Source organism: Colias croceus, chromosome 22 (genome assembly GCF_905220415.1).
Source record: "Colias croceus chromosome 22, ilColCroc2.1".
NCBI classification, from domain to species: Eukaryota; Metazoa; Arthropoda; class Insecta; order Lepidoptera; family Pieridae; genus Colias; species Colias croceus.
In genome coordinates, this window is record NC_059558.1 from 6,289,522 (window position 1) to 6,307,548 (window position 18,027).

The 18,027-nt window shown below is 34.5% G+C and overlaps 3 protein-coding genes across 4 annotated transcripts in view; 1 reads left to right on the forward strand and 2 right to left on the reverse strand.

The window, feature by feature from the left end:
* The window catches only part of LOC123702026 (kinesin-related protein 4-like), a 37,889-nt gene extending 35,912 nt beyond the window's left edge, over window positions 1-1,977 (reverse strand). Inside the window, exon 1 of the mRNA XM_045649675.1 lies at window positions 1,875-1,977. The gene's annotated coding sequence lies outside the window, so the exon portion shown is untranslated. The remainder of the gene's footprint in view (window positions 1-1,874) is intronic.
* Window positions 1-11,416, reverse strand: part of LOC123702028 — a 28,512-nt gene extending 17,096 nt beyond the window's left edge. For both annotated transcript variants that reach the window (XM_045649683.1, XM_045649682.1), the window contains exon 1: window positions 11,178-11,416. In XM_045649683.1, the coding sequence (XP_045505639.1) occupies window positions 11,178-11,254 (77 nt within the window). In that variant the 5' untranslated portion in view covers window positions 11,255-11,416. The remainder of the gene's footprint in view (window positions 1-11,177) is intronic.
* The window catches only part of LOC123702027, a 28,731-nt gene that overhangs the window by 9,188 nt on the left and 1,516 nt on the right, over window positions 1-18,027 (forward strand). The window contains exons 10-22 of the mRNA XM_045649678.1: window positions 1,317-1,468; window positions 1,860-1,990; window positions 2,232-2,317; window positions 2,769-2,930; window positions 3,202-3,390; window positions 3,597-3,709; window positions 4,009-4,118; window positions 4,224-4,463; window positions 6,549-6,688; window positions 7,538-7,673; window positions 16,583-16,679; window positions 17,527-17,610; window positions 17,917-18,020. Of these exons, the coding sequence (XP_045505634.1) occupies window positions 1,317-1,468; window positions 1,860-1,990; window positions 2,232-2,317; window positions 2,769-2,930; window positions 3,202-3,390; window positions 3,597-3,709; window positions 4,009-4,118; window positions 4,224-4,463; window positions 6,549-6,688; window positions 7,538-7,673; window positions 16,583-16,679; window positions 17,527-17,610; window positions 17,917-18,020 (1,744 nt within the window). The remainder of the gene's footprint in view (window positions 1-1,316; window positions 1,469-1,859; window positions 1,991-2,231; window positions 2,318-2,768; window positions 2,931-3,201; window positions 3,391-3,596; window positions 3,710-4,008; window positions 4,119-4,223; window positions 4,464-6,548; window positions 6,689-7,537; window positions 7,674-16,582; window positions 16,680-17,526; window positions 17,611-17,916; window positions 18,021-18,027) is intronic.

Consider the following 18,027-nt stretch of genomic DNA (forward strand, 5'->3'; position numbering starts at 1 on the left):
CTTTCAACTCCCGTGTCTCACCCCGCACGGCTCGTCCCCCGCATACTTCTTAGTTCTTACCACCACGCAACAAGCAACAATAATAATAATTGAGAGCGCGATAACATCGAATGATGAATAGTGTGCGGAAATTTTATTAAACTTGTTTCAAGAAATACGTGATTATTAGTAAGCCTTATAAGTTTGTTAAAAAAATGTGTGACATTTAGAATCTCCATTACATTTGCAAGGTTTCAAACCAAATATTTTTTTACTGGTACAATTAATAAGTACAATAAAAATATACCTAATTCAGATAAAATTCGTGCATTTGTTTTTCCAAACTTTGAGTTTGTGTTTTATTATAAACCTAGGTATAGTGCAGAAGATACCATTTCGTGAAAAAAATTCAAAGAAAGATCCTAAACAACGCCATAATCACGTACGAACGTTTGTATGGAGAGATGGACAGGTTGGCCGCTCAGTTGCGTTTTTAGAACAAAATAACCTTAAAAAATATCATTTTCAATTTCGATTTTACAAAAACTACTTACGCATTTCCCGCGAAAAAGAAAAGCAGTTATGAACATTGAACATTCACTACACCTACCAGTTATTGATTAAACAGCACACAATAATGAAATTCGGGGATCACAATATAAAAATACAGCCAAAATATTTAGTGATGCTTAGAGTTAATCATAAAAAAATTATCTGTAAATAAGTTCTGTGTACAGAAAAACGGTAAAGATAATTTCACTGTAATTTAGCCCTTATTCGCACGTTTCATATTTTCCCGTGGCTGTCATTGTTCGTACTGGATTTTCAACGTTCTGCTTAGCGCGAAAGGTTGAGATTCCAATAATGTGTTTATTATATACACGCTGGGAAGTAACTACACTAAACTCCTCAATACCCCCGTCCGATTAGGGCCCTTCTGGCCTCCTCCACTCAAGCGACAGCTCAAGCCGAGGTTCGTGGTCCCCGTCAAGGGGGGACGCCCTTGTGCATGTCGCTACCAGGGTGAACCTTCAGTTCACCCCCGCGTCCGCGTTAAAATGTAGAAGCCCTTCTGGCTAACATTGAGAAACACCTAAAAAAAAAAATCCTCAATACCGAGAGTTGAAAATAAAGGTACATGCTAACCTTTGAGAGACTCTACCGACTCTACAATAATATTATGATACGTTGTACGGTTGTAGTGGGTAAAGACCTCAATTCAAAAGGATTTACAAATTAAATAAATCTTTTAAAAATATACTTACCTAAACTACTTATATAGTTAATAAAATATATAAAATACAAATTATATTAATATTTTGAACAATTTCTTCTAGATACATGAACCAGCTAAATTTATATTCCTGGCTTCTAATCTTTTACTACTTGCGTGCATACCGGCGAGGCTGAGTCGTCAAACGATGTTAGAGGAAGCCATTTTGATTTTTGTTCTGCCCGGCTCATGGTTCCTTCTAATGTTTTTTGCGGGGTAAGTGCAGTACATGGTAGTTAAGACAAATCTATTTTTAGCGCTAGTTTTGTTTCATGAAATCTTTATATATATCTAACTGTTGGTCGTAGCGTGATGATATACATATAACCTATTACCTATAATAAGCCTTCCTCGATGAATGAGCTATCTAACACCGAAAGAATTTTTCAAATCGGACCAGTAGTTCCCGAGATTAGCGCGTTCAAACAAACAAACAAACTCTTCAGCTTTATTAATATTTTAATCAGATATTTGGGTTTGGTATCGATCCAGTAACACCCTTGCTATTTATTTTTTCAATATTTTCAATGTACAGAATTGACCCTTCTACAGATTTATTATTTAAGTATAGATTAAAGGTAATTATAATTATTTCATATATTTTTAGCGCAGTCAAACTTACCGGTCCCTTTGTGACAATGATCTACAGTATGATAACCGGTGACATGTTCACATTTGGTATTATCTATTGCATCGTACTTTTTGGCTTCTCGCAGTCTTTCTACTTTCTCTACAAGGGTAAGGGCAAATATTGAACAGAATCTTATTTGTATTTTGTACCTAGTTAGCTCAATTATGGCAATTAATTACTATTGTCTATTGATTTTCTCATTGTCGACCATTCTCTTATGTCATAACTTAACTATTTCATATTTTTTACTTTATAGGGAATATATAACTACAATTATCAGTTGTTAACTTAGTATATATTTAAGAAACTGATTTATTAAAGAAACTCTAACTCAATATAACATTTTAGGATTCCCTAACGTTCAGTCGACTTTGTACTCTAGCTATCCAAGCACTTGGATGGCACTGTTTCAGATTACACTCGGCGATTATAGTGTAAGTACATCGTAGTTAATTTCATTTACATTTCTCAAGTGTGGATAGACGGTCTAAAAAAAAGTTATATGTTTTTGCTACCTGAATTTTTTTTTTCGATGAATAAAATAGCAAGACTTTACCATAGAGCTATAGACCACTAAGAGTAAAATAATTATAAAGTTATATTTTCCTGAATTTATAATTGTAGACAAATGATGGACGAATGTTCAACATGAAATATGATTGTTGAAGGTATATAATATGGGCACATAATATATGGGATCCTATTAGTTACAAGAAAATAAATTTCGTCGATAATAAATTATTTATGAAACTTGAAAGTTATTCATGAACAGCATGACTGCATGAACATAATTATGTTCATGCTGCATCTGCTGCATTTATTGTGATTATCGTGTAATAAATGTTAATGTTAATACGAAATAGACATTATACCATGTATTTCCAGTACTCAGAGCTCGCGCTGACGATATACCCCAACCTATCAAAGACAGTTTTTGCCGTATTCATGGTATTTGTACCAATATTACTGCTAAATATGTTGATCGCCATGATGGGCAACACGTATGCTCATGTCATTGAACAATCGGAAAAGGAATGGGTTAAACAGGTAATCTTTCAGTTGTTTTACGCGAAATTATAAATATGACTTCTAAAAATACCAAGTTATTTAATAATAGTTAACATTAAAATGTAAATTCATTATATCGACGCCATCTTGAATTTAGTGTGACGACATAATTTTAATTTGAGACGTGAACGGTGAATCTATTTACTTTAATATTTAAATTAACATTTAGCAATTTAAATATCATTAAATGCATAACTACCTACTTCTCTAAATTTGATATGTTCCTCTAATACTCCGAAACCTCACCCAGTGGGCGAAAATCGTAGTATCTCTAGAACGTTCGGTGGCCCAAGAGGACGCGCACAAGTATTTGCAAGAGTACTCTATAGGGCTGGGCCCATCAGACGACCCGCGGTATGAACAACGCGGGGTTATGGTCATCAAGAGTAAGGCGAAGACCAGAGCCAAGCAGAGGAAAGGCGCTTTGGCCAATTGGAAGGTGGGTATTTATATATTAACTACTGAATATGTAAGTATTTAAGGCCAAGTTGTCTCATTACCTTCTGTTTTAGGTATTTTTTTTTCTAAAGATGTATAAAGTGGGTGCTATTAATTATAAGACAATTTCAAATTTAATACATTATTAATACTATTCAAAGGTGAAAGGTTAACTACTAATAATCGATTCCATTAAAAAATTCCCAGCGTGTAGGTAAAGTGACGATAGCGGAACTGCGTAAGCGCGGGATCACGGGCGAGGAACTGCGCAGGCTCATGTGGGGAAGAGTCTCTATATCAACGCCTACTAAGAAAGCTCCGTAAGATATATTTTATGCCTAATAGGTTTTTCATAAATATATTTGTAATCTGTTTATTACCAAAATGATAGTATTGGAACGAAGTTCCTTATTGCGCGTTGCGAAAGGGCTACACGGAATTAAGACCAAAAGTTGTAACGACGCTTTTTGCAATATATTGTAAGCCGTGCGCGTGGTTTTCTGTCTGTCTCTCACTCTTTTTCATAGATATCTTCGTCCCATGACACCCTGTCCCTAGATACCTCTCAAAATTTTATTTTATTTTAACCCTATTTTGCTTTATTTTATTATTCATTCAGTGTACCACCCCCCGAAGTGGTGAAAGAAGCAGCTGGTGTAGGCGGAGTTGCGTTATCTTCTGCGCTATCAGCGATGGCATTTGCTCAAGATCTTGATCTTACTAATACTGGTAAGCAATAATAATAAAAATAATATAATATAAAAAAATATACTATGGACATGAAACTCGGTAGGTACTTTTTTACCAAAGTTAAGAAAATAGTTGATTTTACAGCCGTAGATACGAAACAACAACCACCAGATATACTCGTGAATGGAGCTCAAAAGCAAATGAATCAATCTCAAATACTAACTCAAAATACAACGATTCAAAAGAAAATAGTTCAAAGTCCGTTATCAAGCAATATAGCAAAAGAGACACCTTATGTGAACACGGCTTTGAAAGAACCGAATAAATTATTGGACTTGGATCAACAAGTGTCGGAAATTTTAATTCAAAATGAAGTTAATAAACGTAAGTTCTTTTTATTAGCTACTATGTTTATAATGATGTTTTCTATTTACATCCACGATTATAATTTTATCTATACATATAATAAATCTGTAGAAGGGTCAATTCTGTACATTGAAAATATTGAAAAAATAAATACCAGGGGGTGTTACTGGATCGATACCAAACCCAAATATGTGATTAAAAAAAATTTTTGTCTGTCTGTCTGTCTGTCTGTCTGTCTGTCTGTCTGTCTGTCTGTATGTGAAGGCATCACGTGAAAACTAGCGGTTCGATTTCGATGAAACTTGGTATAATTATACCTTATTATCCTGGGCGTAAAATAGGATACTTTTTATCCTGAAAAAATACGTAGAAAAAAATTAATCTTAATTTTTCAGTTTTATCCATAGACGTTGTTCCGTAGAACCGCGAACACACGTTGCGTATTATTATAGGCCTAACCGTATTTGGGAATTGGGTCCAATAGATATTTATAAGATGTTATTGTCAGAGGTCTCAAAATGGAGAAATAAACCATCCACGCGAAGACCGACATCCGCGCGGACGGAGTCGCGGGCGGAAGCTAGTACATAATATACAGGGTGTAATCGTTAAGTGTGCACAAGCGATTATTCCGTAACTATTGCAGATACCAAAAAACTTTAAACTGATATCGAAAGTACCTAATGAGTAAAATGGCCATAATAATTTTTTAAAAATAAAACGAGAAATATCCAAAAATGTGTTACATTAAACGCTCCCATACATTTTATTTCCCATACATTTTGTATTCATAGCAGATTTTCGAAGTGATGTCCTCATTGTGCAATACAATGAAGAGCTCTATTTACAGTTTCTAAATGAACTTCCCTTCAAATTTGCGAAGTAATTAAAGCACAAAACCAAAAAAAGAAAGAAAAAGCTAAAATCTTTCATATTAAATGTACTAGGTTGAGCCAAAAGTAATGATAATTGGGTATTTCCTGTGCACATAAAAATATAAAATAAATGTTTTTTTTCTTGCTCATGTATTCACTAAGTAATCACAAAAAAATCATATCAACAGGCCACGTTTCCAATTATATACATTAATTTGAATGTGAACCGTGCGTGCCAGAATGTTTCCCGACGAAAAGAAGAAACAACGATTCGACATGTAGAGGGTAAATTTCTAAATTTTTAATGATATCAGGATAATTTTTTGTCACGTTTTGTGATCATGGACGTTACCCGAGTTCACCATGTTTATGCTGAAACCAAAAAACAATCAATGTCCTGGATGCGAGCTTCCAAAGTAACGATGAAGAAATTCAAAGTGAAAATCAGTAGGTTAGATTAAAGCGGTAGTTTTTTGGGACGCTGAAGGAATAATTATGGTGGAATATTTTAAAAAGGTAGCCACTTTATTGGGCTCTTACTAAACAAACCAAATTAAAAGATTGCGGTAGGTTAGTAAGGAAAAGAGACATGGCAAGCTGCGGACCTGAACGCTGTTTCACCAAGACAACGCACCAGATCACAAAGCGTCAGTTGCGATGGCTGCCATTCAAAAATCGGCATTCCAAATGCTTGAACACCTACCCTATTTTTTAGATCTAGCTCCTATTTACTTTTGTCTTTTTCCTCGGCACAAGAAAAACTTTCTTAGCAATAATTATTTTAAGACGACAGCTAAGTGATGGCCGCGTGGAGGGGTTTTTGTGGATGAAGTCAAAGTTTTTTTTTTAAGTTTAGGAAAAAAAATATTGAAGTATATTCTCTAGTTAGAAGACTATCTAGAGAACTACATAATTATTATTTAAACTGTAATGACCTTGTTTAATATTGATTATCATTACTTTTGGATCAACCCATATACATGGGATATTCGTATCTCATACTAAATGTATGGGAGGGTTTCAAGTTAATTTTTTTAGATATTTCTCGTTTTATTTAAAAAAAATTATTATGGCCATTTTACTCATTAGGTTAAATACTTTCGATATCAGTTTAAAGTTTTTTGATATCTGTAATAGTTACGGAATAATCGCCTGTGCACACTTAACGATTACACCCTGTATATACCCTTATACCTAACTAGTATACTAAAAGAAAAAATAATTTTAGCACAAGAAATATTCAGAGATTACATGAAGGAATTGGTTACGAAAGCGGAGAAGATCGGCTCAAACAGCCCAGAGTTGAAAAATTTAGCAGAAAAGGCTGCAGAATTGAATGGCATTCCTGAAATCGATGTTACTATTTCTGTAAGTGTATTTCATAAAAATATAATCGATGTAAGTAATATTCCTTTAAGGTGGACTTCCGACCAGCGCGGCTCTATCGCAACGGCCGCAGCGTCTAAGCCGCTGCGTCACTGTCGCAGCGGCTTAGACGCAGATTGGCTTCCGAGCAGCGCGACTCCGGCGTCAGTCACAGTTATTAGTCCATACCTGACGGTTGTGCGGTACAGTAGGAATGAACCGAAAAATTAAAAAAATATTATTAGAATCATATAGATAGAATAAATAATATAGATATATAGAAATAAATAATATAGAATCCTTTTTAGGCTGGTTTTTGTAGCCCGTTTCACTTAAATCGTACAAAATTGCATGTAATGTGCGTAATGTGCGTAAATATGTTACTAACGTCCATTTTTTAGATATTCTTTCGAAAATAACTCGATAATAACCTAAAAACAACGTGCTTTTGCAGCCTGCCACGCGACAGTGCTTGCGCGAGCATAGCACGGCCGCTACGGCCGCGCGACACTGACGCAGCGTTACTGTCGCTGCGACAGTGACGCTGCGCTCGAACGTTCCATCATACATTTCCGTACTGTATAATACTATCGCTCTGTCGCCGCGTCACTGTCGCTGCGTTAGTGACGCCGGAGCCGCGGTGGTCGGAAGTCCACCTTTACACTTGGCCTTGTCAACTTGTAGTGGTAGTGGCGATTGGCTACGTTAGACTTATTAGATAGTTTTATCATGCAAAGCCGATTTAAGGACTGTGCATCGTATGTCTCTAATAAACTGGTATCATTGAGATGAATTAATCGCTCTTTATAGGCGACGCGATGAAAAGTAATATGTCCCAAAACACATTCCCAGACGAACGTGACGTCATCGCGTCTAGTTGTCGCTGGTGCGGTATCGGGCTTGTTCGGTGTGGCCGCCGACCAACCGCCGCCCGATAGCGGTTGGCGGAGAGAGCGGCAGGAACATACGGATAGCGACCCTATATCAGGTACGATAGAGTTCATTTTGCAATGGAATCAAGTATAAGAGTGGTGTGAACAACATACGTTTATACCAGTAAGATTGTATTCATTTTGCAATGGGATTAGAGATTTGATGTACTACATGGTTGGTGTTTAGAGCTAGGCAGTTTAAAAATGGAACTAAAATTTTGTCGATGGAGGTTGTTTATTCTGACACAGCATTAATGAATTTGGCGCCAATTTCATTTCCCACACAGCACACTGTAGGTTCAGTATTTTCCTAAAAATCTAGGTCTAAATATCTAAGTCTTGTTTGAAACGTCAGTTATTTATTACATAATAATTAATAATAATTATAATATGTGACTGTGCCTACACGTATCGATAAAAACAATATAAATTATAAACTATCATAATATTATCATAAGTACAGTGGGAACGCGTTCACGGCGTTTATGAGGGGGTGAGGTATGAAGTACGGCGGGAGCATGCGCGGGGCAACCGTCTTCCCCCCGCGCTTGTTGTTCGCGGACCTGATAGTACTTTAAACTTTTGCTACCAGAAATCTAATAGGCACGTCCGCACACTTGACCGGGTACTAGTAGGCATCAGTAATTATCTTGTATCGTTACCATTTATTGTTTTCATAGTATGAATAGAAATACTGATTAGGATCACTGTACACTTGAACGGCTATCGGTATTGTCTTTATGGATACCACTTTATTTTTCAACAGTATAAGTTGACTAAAAATTTAATGTCAACGTGCATTTGACTCGGTATAACATCGATAACAATTTAGGGTCAACGTTCACTTGACTGGATATCGGTGATATCGGTATTATTGTGTATCGATACTCATTTACGGGTAATGTACATTTGACCGGGTATCAAGTACCAGGAAAACATTTAAAAACGGTATAATATTTTGAATTAATTTTAAAATCTGTTTATTTATTACTACTTTATAGTTACTGCAGTTTAATAAATAATAAACTGAACAAAAAAAATCATTTTCTATTACTGATTTCGGCACCTCTGAGAGCCATTCCATGCTCGTAATCTTTAAAATAGTAAGTCTTCTATATTATTTTAATCTATCAAATGTAAGTAACCTCCAAATATGTATTCAAATCACACTAAAAAAATATTCAGGTTAGGTACCCTTATTATCGTTCCCAATAATATTAATAAAAATTATACCGATAGAAGTCAATGCCGACACCCGGTGTACGGTGACCCTTATTAGCATTCATATTCATAGGTACCTACTAAGAAAACAATAAATTGTATCGATAGTAATCGATACGAGGTGATACCGATACTTGGTCAAGTGTACAGTGACCCTTATTAGCAATCCTCTTCGGGAAGCGTCTTTGTTGTAAAACTCTGTTATGATCACAGGTTATGATATTGCGATGTCAGACATCCACGCGGGGGAAGCCGCGAGCTGCAGCTAGCAAAGTATATGAAAAACTTCAGGCGCATTTTGTCTATGAATATCTCAAAAAGTAAAAAACTAAAAAGACGAAATTTATTTTTCAGATATTTTAATTTACTTTCTACCAAGATTATGAAAAGATAATAAAAAACCGGCCAAGAGCGTGTCGGGCCACGCTCAGTGTAGGGTTCCGTAGTTTCTAGCCTGTAACAATAAGTGTCCCTAGTCCCTACCACAGAGATGACCGACAGATCGTATTTGTGGAAAAAAACTAACCTTCGAGAAAAAACCTAAAACCTGAAATTTTTCAAAAACTGTTCAACCAATCTAGTTCAAAATAATTTTCCTAGAAAGTTTACATAAAGTCCTACTTATGAGATTTTTTTCAGATTTTTTAAATCATTGGTTCAAAAGTTAGAGGGGGGGGGGACGCTTTGTTTTTTCCTTTCGGCGCGATTATTTCCGAAAATATTGATATTATCAAAAAATGATCTTAGCAAACCCCTATTAATTTTTTGATACCTATCCAACAAAACATCACACGTTAGGGTAAAAATTAAAAAAAAAATCACTCCCCTCTTTACGTGTAGGGGAGGTACCCTAATAAAAATGTTTTCTCCTATTTTTATTTTTGCACTTTGTCGGCGTGATTGATATACATATTGATACAAAATTTCAGCTTTCTAGTGCTAACGGTCTCTGAGATTATCCGCGGACAGACAGACAGACAGACATGGCGAAACTATAAGGGTTCCTAGTTGACTACGGAACCCTAAAAAGGGTACCTAGTAGACATGGGTAGGTAATGCGTGTAATAGTACAAAAGTAATATCACTTTGACACGTAATGCAACATCGCGCATTACGCATCAGTTACAAACATCACTCGCATCACTCATAAAACTTAACTTTTTTTTATTTTGTTTTACATTTGATTGCGTTCATTACAATTATTATTAACAAACAACATAAAGTACGTGGCCAACTATGAAGGAAAATCAACTACCTACATTTTTTAAATATTTTAATAAATTGTAATTTAACGATATGTAATAAGCTTGGTAATAAGTAATAAGTATAATTGCAGTTATTATTGCTATTGCACGCCTCATAAGCGAAGCGTTGAGGTGGGTACTACTGTCACTTCGCGCAAAACATCTGATTTTTCAAACTTAACATGTCTTTATGTATCATACATTGCACTTGTAAGATAATATATACACACACATATTAAGAAAAAACACTATTTTTAACATTCATGATATTTTTGATGTCATTTTTGTTATTTAAACTAGTTAAAAAACAGTTTAAAAAAGTTCTGTCTTGGACGTCCGTGTGTCTGTATGTGCGGAGGATTTTCTTGTTAACACGATAGCGACCGAAATACTTTACTAATCGAGTCTTTTTTTTTCTCATACGCTTGAGTATGCTCAGGAATAGAACCCTTTCATTTTTCAGGGTCTGATTCGATGTAGTTTAATTGTTATTAAATAAACAAAAAAAAATATCGACTGTTCTCCATAATTTTAGTATATCTATATATATTATTTATTTATTTTTTTTTTATATTTATAGTGTACTCAAAATTCACCATTATAAACTCGATTCTTTATACTATAAGCCAAGGTTTAAAAAAATAAGTTGGTAGTCAGTCCCTTAAACCTGCGCAGTTTCACATCTAGGTGGGGCCACAAGAAAAATAGCTCAATTATTACGGTACCGCTTTCTTTACTTTTCCAACTGTTTTATTTTATTTCTTTTTTATATTTATAGTGTACTCTTTATAAATAATCAATTTTATTGTAAAGGATGAGATTATGAGGCGTGCACTTTTGGATTTTCCAAACTATTTTTCAATATTATGATCTGTAATACCTACTTCACATATCACCATATACATTACTCTGTCATCATTTCATTAAAAATCGATCGGGTAATGTGTGATGTTACGGAGTAATATCACTTCCGTGGAAGAGATGTGTGATGTTGCATTACTATTTTTTGACGTATCTACTGTTTAATGTTTTGCGCATGTCTAGTACCTACTACCTAGACATTCCGCATTAAGTGGTTGGTAGGTTGATACTTACTGAGATAGATTGTTTTGGGCGATCCTTCTTTTCCGCAAACGGGATATCTTCCTTCCTCTAAAGCTTTTATTGCCCATTGTATATCAAAATGTAATCACTGCCGAAATGGGTATATTATTTGCGAAGTTCGCACAGAGTGGCGAGCGCGACGATGCAGTACGTGTCTACTCGCGACGAGAGCTCGTGGCCGTCTGAACTCTGAAGACAGCTACTTGTGCATCGTAGGCGCGAACGCTGTATGTTTTACTTAATAATAAAAAAAAAGCTTCTATTTTAGAAAAACCCTCTGTAGTACCATATGGGATTTGACGTACAGTTTATGAAAATATAGATTTTATACTTGTTCTTCCCTTACAATCGCCGTAAAATTGAAAAATTGTACCTAACAAATTTACGATTTTTAACGATTTTCAGGATTTTTTTCTATCGAGGCAAATTACTCTTATCGTGTTTCCACTGTAGGGATGTGACCTCGATTCAGAAAAATCGATTACTCAATAATCGATTTTTTTTGTTTAGAAATAAATCGATTTGTGAAAAATCGATTTTTTTTTAAAATAATCGATTTTTGTTTTCACCTCGACTTTTTATGCGAAAAAACCTATTCGATGTAAGGTAAAAGCCCCAATACCGGACCATGTACCGGACATGACCAGAACACTCCATGCATTTATATAATAATATATACCTAAATATTTGTGAATATAGGTAGATAAATATACAAATACATGGAGTATAGGTCTACCAGAATCTGATGGCATATTTATATTTGAGAAATAAAAGATTTTCATGTGGCAACTTATTTGACAACTATCAAATTGGTTGTCAAATTATTTGTCTTTTTTGTAGTTGATGAATAATTTTTAGGATTTTGTCTAAAAAATCTTCGAAAATGTCGAAAAAGCCGCTGCGATCACAAGCAAGATGTGTTGTTTATAATGTGTATAGAAAAACATTCGATGAAGAAGGGTCAAACACATCACAATTTTCAATTTTGAAGATTTTATTGGTAAATTGGACTTACCCGTTTTGATACTTTAAATTAAAAAATATTGTATGTAGGTAACTATAATATTGTTCGTTGATTAGAATATAATTTTATGAAAACTTATTACAGGAGTTTCCAATACGGCTATTCTTCAAGTCCAAGCTATCCAAGTCAATTTTATAATGTGTGTATCTGTTAATACTTACGAAAATAAACATAGTTTTATTTTATTTTATAAAAAATTATAAGCAGTTTTGATCTACATTATCATTATATCGATATTTTCACATGGCATACTGGTAATGAATATACAAATATAGGTATGTGTAAATAATAATATATAATACCTGTATAAAAGTAATATGTATAATTATTGTATATTATACATGTAAGTATGTACCTACATAATATTAAATGGATATCTCATTATTAAGTACAGTATTGTCCACTTATGTAATGTGACTATATATATTGAGGACAAAATAAAAAATAAGCAGTATCAAGATCGTTCAGTCCATTTTCCCTAGGGTTGCACACTCAAAATTTTGATTTCCCTAATTGCCATCAGATTCTGGTTTACCTATACAGATAGCGCTGATTTTTTTATCGACTTGTTCAGTAAACTTACTTACCAATTTTTTCATAATACTGAAGTTAGCTGTCAGGTGTAAATTTTAAAATTTATCACAAATTAATTACAGTAAAAAAATGCTTCTAAAAATTTTCATTTGTAATTTTTATTAATTTTCACATGTGAAATTTTTGAATTAATTTTTTGAAGTGAAACTTCTTTATCGGGGTTGGAAAAAAATGTAGTGTAACATTTTTTCGTTACGTATGACATTTTTCCGTTACGCCGTAACTTACGCGCGATCTTTTTCTTATCCCTACCACGCGTGATTCGATGTATTTCTGAAAAGTTGCATATTATAGTAAATTATTTTTTGAAAAATAAGGTCTTAAAGAAGTTTCACTTCTTACGTGTGTACACTAGTACACGCACACATTTTTTTATAATAATTTAATTGCCATCAAATATGTATCATGAATATTTTTAGTCTGTCAACTTTAGTGTCATAATTTGTCATCCATCGCACAGATAGCACTATTTACAAAAATCAATTTAAATTGTGTAATTCTTATAATCGATTTATTAAAAATCGATTTTTACCATTAATAAAATCGATTATAAAAAATTGAAAATGGAAAAAAAATAATCGATTAAAGTAATAATCGATTATTTATTCACTTCCAGTTTCCACGTGTATGACAATACACGTGGAAACACGCATATCTTCATCTTTACGATGGTAGGAATATCATTCCATAGAATTAAGAGTTTTCAATTTTCATTATAATCGTTAAATCACAGCGTTAAATTATCAAGAAAAAACTCGAATTTATAATAAAACCATGGACCCAATAAATGATAAAACCCACATAAAACCTCATCTCTATTGCATATTTCCGACGAAATTTGACGGTGTCAGTTCGACTCGGACGGGGGACTGTACGTGCGGTTTTTTTTGCAAAATAACGCTAAAATTCAGCGAATTGAATGTTTTGTTAAATTAAACCAGATTGTAATAGGCAGACTAACGCCCACGCGACTAGCCTACCGGTACCACTGTTATGACCATGATTTTTGCGATCATTGCGTACTAAGACCACTGTAGAACCGCCATCCTGTTACAAATGACCCAAAATTTTGTTTCAGTATCTCCCGGCCTATATAGTATATGGATTGTTTTGGACCCTTAAAATATACGATAGAACAGCAATTAACATTTTTTTTAAATATTCAAGGCACAGAGAAAGTCTGGTTAGGTACTGTTTTATTATAGGTATCTGTTTTCTGATAATATATTACTGTCAAAAATTATCAACACTGGATATTATTCAATGACGCCTTTCAAAAACAAAACTCATTTACAAACAATTATTTATATCTTTACATACCTATTTTTAACTTTCATTTCATGAACTGCACGTGTGAACTTGCCAAGTTAGGTGTGAAAGAGACAAAAAAACAACCAGGCATCATTCAAGGTCATACCTTCCCGTGACAAGTCAACGTTCATAGTGCAATCTCCAGTGTATCTATAATCTATATATATAAAACTCAAAGGTGACTGATATAGTGATCTATCAACGCACAGCCCAAACCACTGGACGTATCGGGCTGAAATTTGGCATGCAGGTAGATGTTAGGACGTAGGCATCCGCTAAGAAAGGATTTCCCGAAATTCTTGTGGGAACGGGGATGGATGCACGTACAAAGTCGTGGGCGGAAGCTAGTTAGATATAAGCTTCTTGGCTCTGGCAACTTCAGTCGCAGGAAAATCACTCATTTTGTAATGCGTTAAAAGAAAAACAGTAGAAAGAAATAAACTCAGTTTAAAACGCGTTAAAATATTTTTATTTGAAGCTGCTATAGTCGATAAATGGGCACCAAACTCTTAAATGGGTATAATATTTTAATGTCTAAAAATCAAAACACAATTTTTTTTTCTATTCATCATTTCAAAGATGTAAGGGATTTAAAAAATCAACCACTAACTAACTAACTACAAAATACATAACAAGTCGAAAAAAAACGATTTCTTGTCCGTTCCCCTAATTTTTTCGGTGTGTGGAGCATGCATGCATATATTCCTACTAGGTATGTAGAGATGTACAGAGAACGCTAAATACATTTGCCTGATATTGAGGCTGTTCATGATAGAGGCCGTTCTATAGAATTACGTCAAATAATGTACTCCATGTTTTATATTATGAGGTAACATAATACCACACCCCGGACACTCCATACAAAATTATCGTTTTGACAGTCACACTGTAGAGACTGCAAATGTGTGTGTTAACGCTTTATGGTTGGTACATTTTTGACTAGCGTAAAAAAAATTCGCGTTTTTCTGATGAAATACATCCGTAAACAGCACAATATCTAACCATTTTCTACGAAAAACGATAATCACAAATCCAAAATAATAAAATTACTTTAAGTCAATTTGATTAATGTTGTCAATCTTCGTTGCGTAGGTATCGTCCCTGTAGAAAAATATGGACCATTTTATGTCTGATCGTGCGGGAGGTAAGTGTTTAATTTTGGCGGGAGGCGGAGAGTGTCCGTTCTGTAGCGTTTAGCTACTATTATGTATTCTGTGATAATACATAACATTATAGTAGGTGAGATGTTCTCCACCCTAGTCATCATCAGCCCTCCAGAATATAGTAGATTCCGTGTTGAATAAGATTAATTTTTGAATTGGTGTTTTATTAACTGTTCCCCACTATAGAACTTATAATTACATGCTTCTTTAGTCATCTTAATGTCTCCAGAATGGGTCATGTAGTAGAGACCTTACTTAATAAGTTTAATTTTGAAAGATGAGTCTTCCTACATTACATTCACAACATATTACATAGAATACAATATTTGCTATTCATAAAATATGTTACTGCCTCTCAGAGAAAGCATAAATTAGGTAGAAACGACTAACACATGACGCTACATTTTACAATTCCATAATCTTTGGTCACTTTTTCTTCAACAACGATGTATATTATAGGGGGCGGTTAAAAAAACAAATTCAAAATTTTGTTCGACATAATATATTACTTGCTCTGTGTTCGACATCTTATCATCGAATTGAATGAATGAATGAAAAATACTTTATTGTACACCTTATAGAATACATTTTATAAACTTAAAAATATAATATAACAATGTACAGTGGGCGGCCTTATCGCTGGCAGCGATCTCTACCAGGCAACCCAGAAAAGACGAGGAAAATAAATGAGTCAATAACATGATCGAATTATACTTGCTTTGTGAATATTACTACCTCTTCATATTCACTCCGTAAGAGAAATTAATATAAATATAATATAATGTAGCCTGTAGGTATGTACTACCTATGTAATACTGGACATTCATAATTTGAAATACTAGGTGTACCTCGCGGTCTTACCCGCATTTCTCCGCTCCTGTTGGTCTAAGCGCGATGATAGTAGATAGAAGCCTATTATAGCCTTCCTCGATAAATGGGCTATCTAGCTGTGCTAACTAGCACCGAAATAATTTTTCAAATCGGACCAGTAGTTCCTGAGATTAGCGCGTTCAAACAAGTTCTTCAGCTTTATAATATTACTAGCTTTCCGCCCGCGGCTTCGCCCGCGCAGTCAAAGAAAAACCCGCATAGTTCCCGTTCCCGTGGGATTTACGGGATTGCATCATTTTTTCCCGGGATAAAAAGTAGCCTATGTCCTTTCTCGGGTATCAAAATATCTCCATACCAAATTTCATGAAAATTGGTTCAGTAGTTTAGGCGTGATTAAGTAACAGACAGACAGACAGTTACTTTCACATTTATAATATTAGTATGTATTAGTATAGATTAAAAATTTTAAATAGACAGTGCAGTGTTGGGTCGAGCGTGTCGCGCTAAGCGCGCGCGAACCGCGTCCCGCCGCGCCGCGCCGCCGCCCCCGCATCTCTACGTGCCTGCCAGGTTAGGTTTTACTAGTTTAGCGACTATTATGTATTCTGTGGTTTTACTTTATAATCGAGCGTTTAAAACAAATTTATTATTGTTGGTCCAACGCTCTAAGGTTTTAGTAGATTTTATTTAATAATTAAGTACAGTAGTCAGTATACTAGCTTTACGCGCGTGATTTGCACGCATTTTATATAAATTAACAAATTACTAGTTTTCCGCCAACGGCTTCGCCTGCGTTTTCAAAGAAACACCCTATACTATGTGTTACCTAATTCAAATTATCCTCTAGCCTCTATATGTGTGCTAAATTTAATTGTAGGTACCTAATTGGTTCAGTAGTACCTATTTGCGTGAAAGAAACAAACATACATACTCATACATCCATCCTCACAAACTTTCGCATTTATAATATTAGTAAAGTAAAGAAAGGATCAAATTTATTGTTGTTGGTCCAATGCTCAGTAAGGTTTCTAGCTTTCCGCGCGCGGCTTCGCCCGCTTTTAGGGAGAAAAATACTTCCTATTGAATCACAATACCAATAAATAAAAAACATTTGTGTATTTTGTAGTTTTAAAGACCTAAGCATATAATAGTACCTACTCAGGTTTTTTTGAGACAGGTTGTATAGTTCCTGTGATAACATAGATTGCTTTAGTTTCTGTTTTTCCGTTTTGATTGAGGTATGTAAGGTAATGTAGGTACTATTATAGGTTAAGAATAATTCTCTATGGTTAATGGGTACCAAATTACTCTATGCTCCTCTATAGTTTTGCATTTTAAAATTCAGAATTGAATTCATTTTTAAATAAATGGTAATATTTTTAGTTGAATGAAATACTAAATTATTTAAATTTCCTAGGTCTATGTATCTTGTAGCGTCAGAGAGCAGTGCAGTGGAAAGTGATGCACCCTGGGAGGAACCAATAAGTTCTGGAAACAATTCGTAAGGAACTTAAGTATCTATGCTTTTATATTATCCAATTTAAAAAAAATGTAGTTAAGTACCTAGTTAATGCATGAACTATTTTTTTCGTTGTTCGTTAACTGACCATTTTATTTAGGTTCTTTAACTGTTGAAGTGAAACTTCTTTAGGCTCTTTGGGAGCATGCAATACCGTCACGTCATGGAGTAAGGCGACGATTTTGGTATCTTTGAATCTTGCCAAAGCAGTTTCACTGCTGACACGTGTGCTCGGTACACACGCTCTTTTTCTAACTAATTTATTTAGTTACTTATTCCATTTTTTAGGGCTAAAGCAGGACATCGCGACGATCGCATGAAGGCAGCGCGACCCATTTGCATACAACACGCCACGGGACAGGCACATGTCGAACATTCTCTATTTATTCAAGGTATAAA